The 14,543-nt window shown below is 45.9% G+C and overlaps 1 protein-coding gene across 1 annotated transcript; it reads left to right on the forward strand.

The window, feature by feature from the left end:
* Nucleotides 1-822: 822 nt before the first annotated feature.
* Nucleotides 823-6,788, forward strand: LOC144327568 (uncharacterized). Its single transcript, XM_077927795.1, has 2 exons — nt 823-1,663; nt 5,039-6,788. The coding sequence occupies exons 1-2, from the start codon at nt 823-825 to the stop codon at nt 5,611-5,613; spliced, it is 1,416 nt and encodes a 471-aa protein (XP_077783921.1). The 3' UTR covers nt 5,614-6,788.
* Nucleotides 6,789-14,543: the final 7,755 nt, after the last annotated feature.

The following is a 14,543-nucleotide window of genomic DNA, read 5'->3' on the forward strand; positions in this document are numbered from 1 at the left end:
GCCCCGATCCCCCCCTGCCCCGAACAGCGTACTAAGGGAGCAGCGGGCGCCCAGCGGGGGGCTCCTTTTTTACCTGGGGCATTCCTGTCGGCGGGGGACTTGTTCTCCGGCTCCTGGCTCCGTCGCCGCTGCCGCCTGAGTTCCCGACGTCCCGGATCGGCTGGGGAGGAAAAATAAGGCGGATCAGTGGTGGCGCGGCTGGCGCTTGCTTTCCTGGCTTCCTGGAGTGTGTGGCGAAGCGGAGGAGCAGCGGGAGTCGCGGTGGTGCGCGGGTGGTCCGTGCAGGCCTTTCAGGCCTCGGTGTAGCCTGGTCGGGCTGGGACGGTCACGCTGACTCACCGGGGCCCTCCATTTTGTTCGCGGAGCGTCTGGGTGCTCTTTCTTCCTATTGCCTGTCGGCCCTCTAGTGGCCGCTGGGACCTATTGCAGGATTGCTGCTCGTGAGCTCCCCTAGTGGCTCAGCTGGTAGTGCAGCTTCCCTGCTTTAACTAGCTGGGTTTATTTAGCGCCACCTGCTGGTTGGCCTGAATATTGCATCAATCCTCATTTATTGGTAATAATTTAAGTAGCTTTCTTTAATTGAATTGCTTTTACTCCTTTAGGTTTTTTCTTTGCCTCTTGGTTGTATTTTATTTATTTGGTGTATGACTTAGCGTGCATTACTAATTACTCTTGTTTCAAAAGCACTGGCCTGCGGCTGTTAATCCATTCATTAGGGATAGCTATTATTGATTATTAACAGAAGGTTAATTTTATTTATTGATTTATTTATCTATTGATTTATTTTCTTTCGACTTTCCTTGTCTTAAGCAAAAAGTAGGTATGGCTCCAAAGAAAGTTTCAACACCAAAGGAAGCTTCAGCCCGCCTTGCCACATCTACAAAACGGCCGATCAGAGGCCCATCACAGGCGCTTCGCACATCTGCTCCAAGGCAGCCAGTGGGGCGGGTACAATCCTTGGTGGCATCCATGGCCGGTGATCCGGAAGCCTTATCTCGCTTTGCAGCGGATATGGATGGTTTTCTTCAACAATGCTCCAGTCGGCCTTCCACGTCTGCCAGGCTGCCGCATCCAGTGGGGTCATCATCACCGGCTTCGTCTGCTTCTAGCGAGAATGGAAGAGAAGGGTTATCAGCTGGGGGCGTGGGAGTGGATTCCCAGTTAACCCAGCCCCATTGCTTACCTGCTGCTCGCGGCCGTTCCCGGAGGCCACACCGTGCCTCTGGGAGGGCTACAAGGGGAAAAACCCCTGTGGCAGCTTCCACCCGCCGTGCTGTGCTCACTCAGCCTTCGGATGAGGTGGCTTCGGGTTCCGGTACCTCACTTCTTGTTTCTCCTCATTCAGCTCCAGGTACATCACAGCTGAGCCCTGATTCTGAGTCTTCCATCGAAGGCAGTCGACCAGTTCCTGCCAGGGAGTCCTCGGGCGGTAAACGTCGTTCCAGTCGGTCTTCACTGAAGCGTGCCAAGCAGAGGAGAGGCGATTCGTCTTCTTCCCATGCAGCCCCAAGTACTTCACGCCAGGACCCTGACTCCGGGTCCTCTATTGAAGATAGCTTGCCAGTGCCATCCAGGAGGTCATCAGGTGGAAATCGTCGCCGCAAGAGATCTTCACGGAGGCACGCAAAACGGAGGAGGGACGACTCGTCGTCCTCTTATACCGGTACGTCTTCCTCTAGTTCTGACGGTGAGGCGGATAGTTCTATCGAGCTTTACTGGGGCTTTGGCGAAGCGGCCTCAGGGCTCCCTAGGTGGGCTTGGCAACGTCGGGCTAACACGCATCGGGCTAGGTATGGGGCAGTACAGGAATGTAAGGATGGCGTTTTGGTCCCCGACGTTAAGGTCTCTACCAATTCCGCCAGGGACATCATCCCAGGTTCACATCTGTCAACTAAGTTGCGAGCTAGGATTTTGAATGGCCGTTACGTTGAGATTTTTAAGCTGGCCCCTCCTTCGGAGGACCAGGAGAGGGTGAGCTCTTCAAGGAGGCGCACTGGCGTGCCCAGTGCAGACAAGACTTTCGAGCGTTGGCTCGATTGTTTCCAAGTCTTTGCTGGAGTGGTCATGGCGGCGTATCCGCGGAGATCTCTTCATTTGCTAGTTTACTTATCTATTGTTCGCTCTGCTTTCACCAAAGCGGGTGAAAAAGCTGCGATCAAATATGATGAGAATTTCAGGCGTAGGGCGGCTAAGATTCCCTCGGCCCGATGGGATCGTAAAGATCTTGATGTGTGGACCACTTATGTGGCTCCGCTCATTGATAAAAAGGTGCCAGAACAGCAGAAAATGAGGCCAGGGACCTTTAAAACCGCACGTCGCCTAACATGCTGGGATTTTAATAAGGGTTCTTGCCAGCGCCAGGGGTGCAAATTTGCTCACATGTGTGATAGGTGCAACGGTTTGCACCCTGCTTCTTCTTGTTATTCTGGCAGGCGGCCCTTTCGCGGAGGGAAAGGGGGTTCTCAGCAGACCCCCAAAGCAACCCCCTCCGCTTCAACCCCGGGGACAGGAAAATAATGTGTTAACTTCCCTGGCTTGTACGCCCGTTCGGCTGCCAGTCCTGCAAAGCTGGCTGCAATTTTATCCCAATAGGAAGGCTGCGCGTTATTTGAGTGATGGGTTTTCGTTTGGTTTTCGGATTCCAGTAGCCATGTCTCCCGTGGCACGGAATCCTATTAACCAGAAATCAGTTCGCGAGCTACCTCAGGTTGCTCGCAAGAAGATAGAAAAGGAGGTGACCTTGCAGCGCATGGCCGGTCCTTTTAGCAACCCCCCCTTTCATAATTTGCATATATCCCCATTGGGTATTGTGCCAAAAAAGGCCCCTGGTGAATTTCGGTTAATCCATAATTTGTCACACCCCAAGGGTACGTCAGTCAATGATGTTATTCCTCCGGAGCTGTGTTCTGTAAGGTACGCTTCTCTTGATCAGGCGATCAAGATGATTCGGAAATTCGGACATGCTGCTTTACTGGCAAAGTGTGACATCGAATCGGCTTTTCGCCTTTTGCCAATTCACCCAAAGGATTTTTGGTTGCTGGGTTTTAAGTATGAGGGCAGCTATTATTTCGACAAAGCTATGCCTATGGGATGTTCAATTGCATGTGCCGCTTTTGAATCTTTTAGCACTTTTTTGGAATGGGCTCTTAAGTATAAGACAGGAAGGGGCGGAGTCACTCATTATTTGGATGATTTTTTAGTGGCCGGGGCTGATGGTACAGGCGACTGCTTGTTGCTACTGCAGGCGTTTGCTGATATCACGCAGGAACTCGGGGTTCCGCTTGCTGCTGATAAGACCGAGGGTCCTTCCACCCGGCTTACTTACCTGGGTATCCTGCTGGATACGGTTGCTCAAACCTCTAGCTTGCCGGTTGACAAGCTGGTGGCTTTGAAAAAGATTATAGAGGAATTGCTCCCTTCGAAGAAAGTGTCTCTTAAGCAACTCCAGTCGCTGTTAGGACACCTGAATTTCGCTTGCAGAGTAGTGGCCCCTGGGCGCCCTTTCTGTTCTCGCTTAGCTCGACTCACTTCAGGCTTGAAGGCTCCACATCATAGGGTGCGCCTTTCTAGTGAAGTGAGGGCCGATCTTTCCATGTGGTTGGAATTCCTAGAGGAATTCAACGGAGTGTCATTATGGCAAGATACGTTGAATTTGCATAATGACTTCCAGGTTCATTCTGATGCTGCAGGTTCCCTGGGCTTTGGTCTTTATTGGAAGGGACGATGGTGTGCTAAATGTTGGCCGTCTGAGTGGAGGGGAGGTGAGATTACGCGGGACCTAACTTTTCTCGAGTTTTTTCCCATTGCAGTGGCAGTGCATTTGTGGGTCGAGGAGTTCAGGAACCGCCGTGTCTGCTTCTGGTCTGACAATCAGGCGGTGGTGACGGTGCTGGCCAAGCTGTCGTCCCGTTCCCCGCGGGTGTCGGCCCTTTTGCGTAATTTCGTACTGCATTGTTTGCGTTGTAATATAGTTTTTTCTGCACGTTTTATTCCGGGGGTCTCTAACGAAATCGCTGATGCTCTGTCCCGTTTTCAGATGGAGCGGTTCAGACTTCTGGTTCCAGAGGCACGGATACTTCCGGAATATTTCCCGGATCATCTCTGGAACCTTGGCAACAATTAGTTTTGCAGGGAGTAGCGGCATCGGTTTCCCCCTCCACCTTGCGTTCCTATACAAAAGTTTGGGATGATTTTTTAACATTCATGCGCCAGTCTGCCAGCGTAATGCGGGGGGCCCCACCCACTTCTTCGCAAGTGTTAAGATATCTGGCACACTTATTTCATTTGGGGCGGGCAGCTAAGACAATTAAGATGCAGGCAGCTGCCATTGCATTCTTCTGTAAAATATTTTTTGATACGGATCCTTGTGCTAAGTACATTGTTCGCAAGGCCCTTGAAGGTTGGGGTAGGCTATGTCCTCCCCGCCCAGTAAAAAGGCACCCCATATCTTTTGACATGCTGAGCAATATGCGGAAAAAGCTGCGGGTGGTGTGCTGGTCAAAGTATGAGGCTCGCCTATTCTCGGCTGCCTTCTCCATCGCCTTTTTTGGTGCTTTAAGAGTGGGTGAAATGGTCGTGGAAGATCATAGGGATGGTCGTTCTTGGGGTCTTTTCCTCCAAGACGTGCAGTTATCCCCTACCGAATTGAGGATCACAGTTCGGCATTCTAAGACTGATCAGAGAGGTAAGGGTGCTCTGATTCGTCTCCCTGCTACGGGGGTTGCAGGCCCTTGCCCTGTAAAAGATGTGAGCAAGTACCTGGAGGTGCGCATCCGAGGGGATGGGCCTCTGCTCAGGCATGAGGATGGGTTGCCACTGTCAAGACAGCAATTCACTAAAGTGATGCGTAAAGCAATTCTGGCTTGTGGTGGCGCAGCAAGGGATTTTGCCCCTCATTCATTTAGAATTGGGGCTGCCACGATGGCAGCTCATTGGGGATTGTCAGCTGCCAGGATAAAGGATTTGGGCCGTTGGAAATCGAATGCTTTCAGAGGCTATGTTCGCTAATGTGGTTTATTCTCTTTTGTTATGTTGCCAGGTCCGGCGCCTGTCCGAGTGTGGATGGTGGGGCACAGCATCGTCCATTGGGCCGGTGTCGCAGCACGTCAGGTTGGTGTGGGTCCAGGTCTTGGCCTTCCTCCGCATGTTCAGCTGTCCTGGCTTTCCAGACGAGGTATGCGATGGTCGGAGCTCCTGCCGCGGATCCGGAGCCAGTTGCTTCGCGAGGGGCCGCCATCGGCTATTGTAATACAGCTGGGAGAGAATGACCTGGTTGCTATGGACTGTTTTTCCCTGCGTGCTGCAATTTGGACGGACCTGGGGACATTGCGGGCAATGGTGCCTTCAACTAAGTTATTTTGGTCTCAGCTTTTGCAAAGATGCGTGTGGAGGGGCAGTCGTTGCCCAGTCGCAATTGAAAGGGCCAGGAAACGCATCAATTTTGCTGCAAAGCGCAGGATTGAGGAGCTGGGTGGAGAGGTTATTTCTCACCCCGCGATTCTTTTTAAGATGCCATCCTTTTTCCGAGATGATGGTGTGCACCTTTCGGCTTCAGGGAATGAGGCTTGGTTAGGTGCGGTGGTTGCCAAGCTGAGGTCTTGGCTGGGGCTGTGAGTGGTTTGGCGGTGAGCTGGAGGCTCCATGGCGGTTAGGCATTGGTTAATTGGTGCTTGGAGGGGTAAGTGCCTACCCCTCCAAATGATGCGGAAAGGGAATTCCGTTAAAGGAATCCAGGGGCTTGCCATTCTTTCGTCCTTGTCCGTGGAGCCGGACTTGGGCCGTGCAAGCCCCACCGGAACATGTGGGTGAGAAGTGAGGACTTGTTTCCCGGTCTCCCTTCTCATCCAATACGTGTTTCCCACGCTGGCTTCCGGTGGAGTCCGGAAGGGCCAGCTCTGTCCTTGAGGGCCAGGACAGATAGTCATAACCAATGCCTAAGCAACCACTCACAATTTTTTGTATTTTGAATAAAGTTGTGGCCAAAAATTATGCCAGAAACCTTAAACAAAAATTAAGTGTGAAGTGTGTAATTATTTGGGGGGTGGAACTGTGGAACTCAACACGCAAAGCGTGTTCTCCTTAACAGAGAGCACGTGTTGCGGTTGGGGAACAGGCCACCCTGCCATGACTAGGCAAATTAATCTGCAACCATGGCCTTTAGGGTTAATTGGGTTGCTGGGGAATATTGATTGTTACCAATTTGGAGGAGGAGTCAGAAGCTATTAAATAGAAGGGCCAGACGTAGGGACGTCCTCTTGGCCATTTTGCATCGGATCACCCGCCCTCCCTCCCTTTTATAGGGTGGTTTTTTGTTTTGCTCTTTTGACCTTGCTATTGCCTGTCATGGGGTCGTCCGCCTTGGTGCGGGGGCCTAGTAGGAATTTTGCCATCTGGCTGATTGGCTGGTGCCATTTGGTTTTTGCCTACTACGTAGCAAATCGTCACAACTTGTAAGGTTGGCGGTTAGGCATTGGTTAATTGGTGCTTGGAGGGGTAAGTGCCTACCCCTCCAAATGATGCGGAATGGGAATTCCGTTAAAGGAATCCAGGGGCTTGCCATTCTTTCGTCCTTGTCCGTGGAGCCGGACTTGGGCCGTGCAAGCCCCACCGGAACATGTGGGTGAGAAGTGAGGACTTGTTTCCCGGTCTCCCTTCTCATCCAATACGTGTTTCCCACGCTGGCTTCCGGTGGAGTCCGGAAGGGCCAGCTCTGTCCTTGAGGGCCAGGACAGATAGTCATAACCAATGCCTAAGCAACCACTCACAATTTTTTGTATTTTGAATAAAGTTGTGGCCAAAAATTATGCCAGAAACCTTAAACAAAAATTAAGTGTGAAGTGTGTAATTATTTGGGGGGTGGAACTGTGGAACTCAACACGCAATAGCAGCTGGTGCTGCTTAACAGGTAGTCACCAAGAGAAACTCATTGAAGTCATTCTTAGTATTAAGAAAAAAGAAAGAATAATCGGGTGCTGCATTACAGTCAGTGGTAAGCTTGCCTTCTACAAAACCTTTACAAATTTGCTCTCTCCCCCCCCCCCATTTTTTATATTAAAAAATGTTCACCTAAAGAGGTAGCGAAGTGAGGAAGGATTTTTGTTCAGCTGTTGTGTGACATGCCTTGAGTCCTTTGAAAAGTTCTGTCTTGAATCTTGGACTGCAGGCAACATGGATGAAAGGAGTTGTTGTTGTAGATTTCTCATAGTTATATCCCACCTTTCTTATGTACCTTGGGTTACGAACTTAATTCGTTCCAGAGGTCCGTTCTTAACCCGAAACCATTCTTAACCTGAGACGCACTTTCACTAATGGGGCCTCCCGCTGCCGCTGCGCCGCCACCGCACGATTTCTGTTCTCATACTGGGCCAAAGTTCTCAACCCGAGGTACTACTTCCGGGTTAGCGGAGTTTGTAACCAAAGTGTTTGTAACCCAAGGTATCAGTTTATAATACTAATTCTTGTCAAGACTGGACTGGATACTCTCCAGGTTATTTTCATCGCTTTGATTCTATAATTCTGTGGAACAGGCTTTTTAACACCCACTTTCCTGGGAACTGTTGTTTTAAATTGTATTTTTCTTCCAAGTTTGTTAACATTGTTTCTTCTGTGATTCAGCATGGCTAGCTTTCGGTGCAAAGTCAAATGCCATAAAGATGACAAGTTATCGGTTTAGCACATGCCAAACATACACAAATTGTTCCAGAATGTAGTTGTCACTAAAAAAAGACTGTTTTCCTGGTGTGGAGATGACAAGTGAATTGTAACAAAACAGCAGAGGGGCAAACCATCCTCATTAAAGCTGGGAGGGGGGTTCTGCAAAGAGGTAGAGAATATTGTTACATGCCCTAACAATATACTGAGGGTCATAAATAATGAAAAAATATCAAATTAAATTAAATCTAAGGTGAATAGTAAAGGAATGGATATGTACTCTCTTGCTTATTCTGGTCTTGAATCTTGGACTGCAGGCAGCATGGATGAAAGGAGCTGTTGTTGTAGTTTTCTCATAGTTATATCCCACCTTTCTTATGTTATGAAACCCAAAGCAATGTGGATGTCATTCCCAGATGTTCACCCACCTAGGCACTGAGCTTCAGGTCTGCATTGCTTCAGCATGGTGACGGTCTCATGTACCTACAGACTATCCCCTGGCCAATTAAATAAAATTTCATTTTTGTCTATAGGGCAAAATACAGTACTTTTCTGTACCCTGCTGGTTGCTAAGTAGATGTTAATGAAGTTTATTAGGAATATGACATCCAAATATGATAAATTCATTCCCCATAAGCATATAATCAAACATGATTTAAATCAATGATTACCAAACTTTTCCTCCTCCCAGCTACTTGAAAATTGCTGAGGGTCTTGGAAAACCACTTAACAATTTATCTGCCTTTTGCAGAAATTATAGTGTGCTGTGCTAGACACTGCATGGCTTTTAATTGCAATACGAGAAAAAACATTATAAGAAGTAAAAGAAGAAATAAAAATACAATTGAAAATCAAAATGAAAATGTAATGCAATGGGTGTGCCGTCTCCCATCTTCAACCACAACTCTGCAGTCAGGCCATGGACCTCCTGAAAGATGCATAGTTCTATGGACCACTGTTTGGGAATCCTTGACTTAGAGCAACACATTTAATAGAGCAATACAGTATATTAATATTAAGAACCCAGTCAGATATTTCCTTGAGTATGGCATAATGACATTGCTGAGGTCTATGCTCCAGTAGGGCCCTGTTGTCAAACAAGGTGTTTGCCCTTCTCTTTTTTCTGAGAGTGTCTTGTCCAAGTACTCCCCAAAATCTGGAACCAGCACAATATAATGAGACAATAGGATATTCTTCAAAGATAATGAAATAACTCAGTATGAAGAACATTAAAATTATAGATTAAAAATCAGGCAAAGTAAAATCCCTTTCCTGTATTTGGAGTTAGCCACTAGTTCTTTATCTATAGTTCATATTCCAAAAAGTCTGTATCTTTCACCTTCACCTGTAAATTGTGACTCTGTAATTTTTGTTATGACCTCACATATCCTGTTTACTTTTCACATCATAAATGTCCCCCAAAACCACCCATGGTCACAATCTTCTACTAACCTCTTCCTTGATTTTGTAAATCTCAGCTTTCACTTCCAGTTTTAAGGTCCGTTATAAGGTCTATTTGTCAAAGAGCTCTTTCATATAATATTGGGAAATGCCATGGAGCGTTACTGCCAATACTTCATGCATTCTTTCAAAGGCTCATGTGGTTGAAGATACTGAAAGAGGATACTGGCAACAGCTGAGAACACAGTGGCAGGTTAGGGGGATGCAATACAGCAGAGGCTTAGATTTTAATTTACATATTTGGGAACATTTGCACTACTGTTAGTATTCTACATCAGTGCCTCAAATAATTTATCATTGACAATTGAAACCAAGCGGATTACTTAACAGAAACATCTGACAATTTGCATGTTCTTTAATCATCGTTTCCATTTGCACTTGGCCACTATTTGCATTATACCATTACAAGACATTAACATTGAGCTTTCCCTTCTCTTACTTATAAATGACACATTTTTATAATAAATCTATTGTTTGCTTTCCTACCCCCTCCTCCGCTTTTGACACAGAACAATATTACTAAATTGGTATCATCACAGAAGACATGCTGATATTCCCCAGATGCAGCAAATTACTGAGATCTAGTTAATTGTTTCCAAAGTTCAGTTTCGTTGTAAGCTATGGACCTGAGGGAGCCACAAGTACTAGCCTCTGTACCCCAAACTGGAGAAACCATGGGTATGTTTCTGGTAGTATTAATTCACTTAATGAAAGCAATCCCAGGCCCCCCAAAATTGAAGAATTTTATCATTCACTTTTGTAGGAACTGGATGTATCTAGAAGCATGCATGCATAATTAATAGTTTGCACTGAAGAGAAAAACTGGGTTAATAGAAGATATTGTGTCATTCTTCTGTTTTACCTGGTATTCTGATGTCTGAAATGAAGCATAAATTTGTAACAATACCTTATCAATTGCCATCCTTTTTATCCTACTCCTGTTTTCCTTCTGAATGATTTGTGCTATGGATTATGCTTACATTTAATCTATTTTAAGGCTACACAAACAGCTAGAATTCTGTGAGATTTATTTCTGTGTACACAACTGTTACTTAGCTGCTAGTGCTGCTGTTTCACTACAAAGGAACTTGCAGTTACAGCAGGAAACCAGTTTCTGTTTTGAAAAATACTTAACTCTTCCTTATCATTTTTTTTTATATATAAAAACCCCTCTTTTCATTTTGAACTTTATCTTAACAAAACCACATGCTTTGAAACTGCTGAATTCCCCTTAGATAAAGAAAACTCTTTTGACAGTTTTGTTGTTGTTTTTAGAATACGTTCTAAATACAAATATCTGCTGTAGGGAATGGTTGTTCAAAACAGCAAGCAAATGCAATTCTGCCTCCCCCAGTTCCAATCTGTGTGGCATGCTGTAATAGGCCCTGATCTAGCTGTAGCAACTCATACATACAATTTCAGTCATACTCAACTTTGGTCATTAGATAGAGTTGTGCATCTTATTCTCAACGAAAGGTACATACAGCCAGTTCAACAGGACTGGATATTTCTGGGAGAGATGCATTATGTTGCTCTAGAGCAGTGGCGTAGCGTGGGTTGTCAGCACCCGGGGCAAGGCAAGTAATTTGCGCCCCCTAACCCGTGGATTTGCGCCCCCTAACCTGTGGATTTGCCCTAACCCCAGATGTTGCGCCCGGTGCGGCCGGCCCCCCCTGCACCCCCCACGCTACGCCACTGCTCTAGAGACAAGGATGTGGGTAACATATATCCAAAATACATGTATTACATCATAACATAGCAAGGTAGGTGAGGTTTGGCAGGGCATTGTGGCAACGATCTGTTTCCACTTCAATCATCCAATGTTTTGTTCAAGGAAAATCTTTCTTAGCACAGCTGCTGAGGACCCAACATGGCACAGGTCATGCACCTAGGATCCAGCTGGCAACCTGAAGTGAGTGACATCACCACCCAAGCTATGGCTGAGACCAGGTGGAACACCTAGTGGAGTCCTCCCTATATTTGAGATGCCATTTCTGCCCAAGTGGAGACAAAGACTAATGCTTATCAAAGCCAGCTTGCCCCTGAGAGAAAAGGAAAAAACCTCACAACCAAGAACCAATTGTGAATGAGAGTAAAATTCCTTTCTGGCCCTGAAAAAACAGTGCTCACCTAAAACCTCAGTAAAAGGTGCTAAACTGAGGGAGAGTAGGTTGGGAGAGCTCAATGATGGGCAAAGGCCTGGTTTGGCACGTGACAAGGTCCTTTAAAAGGCTGTCCCTCCACCCCTCCCCAAGATCCTGTAAGGCCATGTGAGACCTTGCAAGTCCCAGGGAAAGACCAGGCCTCCCTTATAACTGGAGTCAGCTGCACTGCCCCACAAATTGGACCCTGGCATGCAAGGGCTTGCAGAACCATGCTCTGTGAACATCTGCATTAACATCAGGTGGGATGTGTGTGAAAAAGTCACCTTTTCTGCTTGGATGAGCAATACACACTTTAGAAAATAGTTTCAGTAGCATTGTAACACAAGCAAGTCAAAGTAGACTGAAATAGAGGGTGCATTGTTCAGCTAACAAAAGGGGATTCAGTTACTTGCTGGGTTCCTGATGTTTTTTTCCTAGATTTGTTAGAAAGAAAACAAGAGGCAGTATACTTATCAAGGAAGAAGTTGGGGGGCGGGATACCCATAAGATGATCATTCTGACCACAACCAACAAAAGATGCAAAATAGGTTTTCCTTTGTGCTTGAATCTTGTCTGTTAGTTACAGATAGGTAGCCGTGTTGGTCTGCCATAGTAAAAAAATAAAATAAAAATTCCTTCCAGTAGCACCTTAAAGACCAACTAAGTTAGTTCTTGGTATGAGCTTTCGTGTGCATGCACACTTCTTCAGATACACAGGTAATTGATGAGTTAGGTAATTGATGAGTTAGAAAGAGGTTGCAGTCCATGCACCCCTATAACCTTTCTTCTTTGACATATTTTACAGGTTCTTCAGACTCTTCTCTCCTCGCCTCACACTTCTTACTGTAAACAGGAGTGCATTTCCTTCTATAGCTTGAAGATATATGAAAATGATATATAGATGCAACTCAACTGTTTCTGGGTAAAAACAAAAAACAAAATAGAATGCAGCCATGGATGGTGGTTTGAAAACTAATGTTTTATATAAATATGCTATGGGAAAATATATGAATTAGATTCTCCCTCTCCCTTAGAAAATGGTAGGTTTGCAGTGATGTTCATTGCTATATTGTAACAACTTTGTAAGCAGTATTTTTCCAACTCTCTTTTGCATATCTCCGTCATAGTTAACTGGCCCTTCCAGCATAGCAAATATAACAATTTTGAGGTTAGAGTTGAGGTTCACAGGATTGTAGACAGAACGTGAGTTGTGTTTAGAGTTCCTTCAAATGAAAGAATAAATCCTTTCAGGAAACCACAGCATGCAACCAATCGGGATATTCAAATTAATCCCTATGCAGCTCAGGCATAGCTATTCAAAGACATAATTTTTTTCTTCTTTAAGTGGGAAAGGTATTATTCTTAACAGTAACCGGCAACTAAATCTTGCTTCAGAGCATCCTAATTTTTCTTTTTCTTTTTAACTACATAGAAATCTGAGTCTAGAGATGACAAATACCAAGCAGAGATTAGCTGGGTGTTTTCACCTTCCAGGCATGAGGAATTTTTTCTCTGTTGACCACCACATTCCCTCAGAGGTCAAAGCCAGTGGTGGGCAGAATCAAAACCAACAATTTTCATGGCCATTCCTTTCTCTCTCTTTCTGCCTCCTCCTCCTCCTTTCTCCCACCCCAATTTTCTCCATGTTGCCAAAGGATCACTGTTGCAAAGTTCAGAACTTTGAACACCCCCAGAGGCCTTCTCCTCCTCATCCTTCCTTCACTTCCTTCGGCTTTTTTTTGTTTTTTGTTTGCCCTATTTCCCCAGCCCCACCTGCATGAAATGAAGACAAGGGCCACATGGGGGCAAAGTCAAATGGCTGTATTAGCAGCACCGAAGTGACCTCCATAAGGCACAAGCTTGGGTAGTGTATATGGAGTCCCTAGGCTGCCCAGACCCCATGGCCCACCTCAGCCTTGCTGATACGGTTCAAAGGAAAGCAGAGCAAAATGATTGGCACCAGCTGGACTGGAATTGTGTAGTTTACTCATTAACCTTTTCTTCTCCTAAAGATATCTCACAGGGCAGTGGAGGTTTAGGGTCAGAGTTTTCCTTCTCCAAGGTGGGCTACCTTCCCAGGTTGATGAGCTCTATCTGCTCCTCAAAGCATGTGCAGAAACCACCTTCTTGACTGTTGGTTTCATCTGCTCAATCTGCTAGATCTTGTCTTTACATGCAGGGAAAGTCCCTAACTCACCGAGGGTTTGAGAACCATTGACGACCCGCCCTCTCACCTCGTTTAGCCAGCCAGTCAAAGATCTTCCTGGTGTTGTGGCCACTGTTGCATGCTTACAGCTTCTAGGAGCCACAGGTAAGAGCTGGGTGCAGGATGGGAACCAAAAGTGGACAATCTACTCCAGAAGGAGCACGACGTGTCACGCACCAAATGTACTTGCCCTCCCCTTATATCCCGTAAACACTCTCCTGGTTTGAAAGGCAGGCTATTGCTAAGTAAATTAAAGCAGTACATGTCACATAGGCTTTCAGCCTGTGAAATGCTGTGTCTCTGCGTATGTGACTTGGGAAGTGCTCCTTTGTAAAAGGACTGAGGTGTCCCTGTTTCCATCTGTGAGGTGCAAAAGGCACAGTTAATGGACAATGGGTGCATGAGGGTGATTTAAAGTGTTCATATTGTGTGTTTTTTTTGAGAATTCTAAATGATCTCATGTTCAGATCCACATAAGAGATGCTTTTATAAATGACAAGCCAGAGGATGTCTTCTGTTCATAGTATTTCGGTGAGTAAACTGGTGGCATTCATTCACTCTGCTCTCCCATCAACAAATATATATTTTTCTGGACAATGGATGAATGGTTTAGCATGTTGTGTGGAGGAAAATCAATGCAAATGGTTCACCTAGGACCATCTACAAGCCTTGCTGCATTGGCTTACAGGGACAAAGTGGTATTTAAGAGGGCATGCTTGCTGCTTTGTGACCCTCTGTTTGCTATATGCTATATTCTCCATCTCTACAAAACCCACCACCAGACAAATCAGTCTTAATATAGTTACTAAAAGGTTTATACCCTGCATACAGCTTATTGAAATGATCTATAAAACCAGAGGGACTGTGCATATTATCTAGCACAACAGATTCCTCTGAGCTATTGATAATCCTTACAATTGCCAAATTGGTATGTTTTGCTTTCTGCTGTGGGGTACCAATACTTCAACATAAAACAAATTCATTTTCTTCCCTTCTGAATTCCTTTCCCTTTGTCATTGTGCTTTATTTGATTCTACACAACAGTTTTTGTCTCATTTTCCCAGGCTTGCTGGCTGATGCTG

Source organism: Podarcis muralis, chromosome 4, assembly GCF_964188315.1.
Source record: "Podarcis muralis chromosome 4, rPodMur119.hap1.1, whole genome shotgun sequence".
NCBI classification, from domain to species: Eukaryota; Metazoa; Chordata; class Lepidosauria; order Squamata; family Lacertidae; genus Podarcis; species Podarcis muralis.

Excerpts from the sequence above, each read along its gene's own strand:
- LOC144327568 (XM_077927795.1), top strand. The coding sequence starts at position 823 with ATGGCTCCAAAGAAAGTTTCAACACCAAAGGAAGCTTCAGCCCGCCTT. Across the intron at positions 1,664-5,038 it reads CTCGTCGTCCTCTTATACCG|GTCCGGCGCCTGTCCGAGTG; the intron begins GTACGTCTTCCT and ends TTATGTTGCCAG.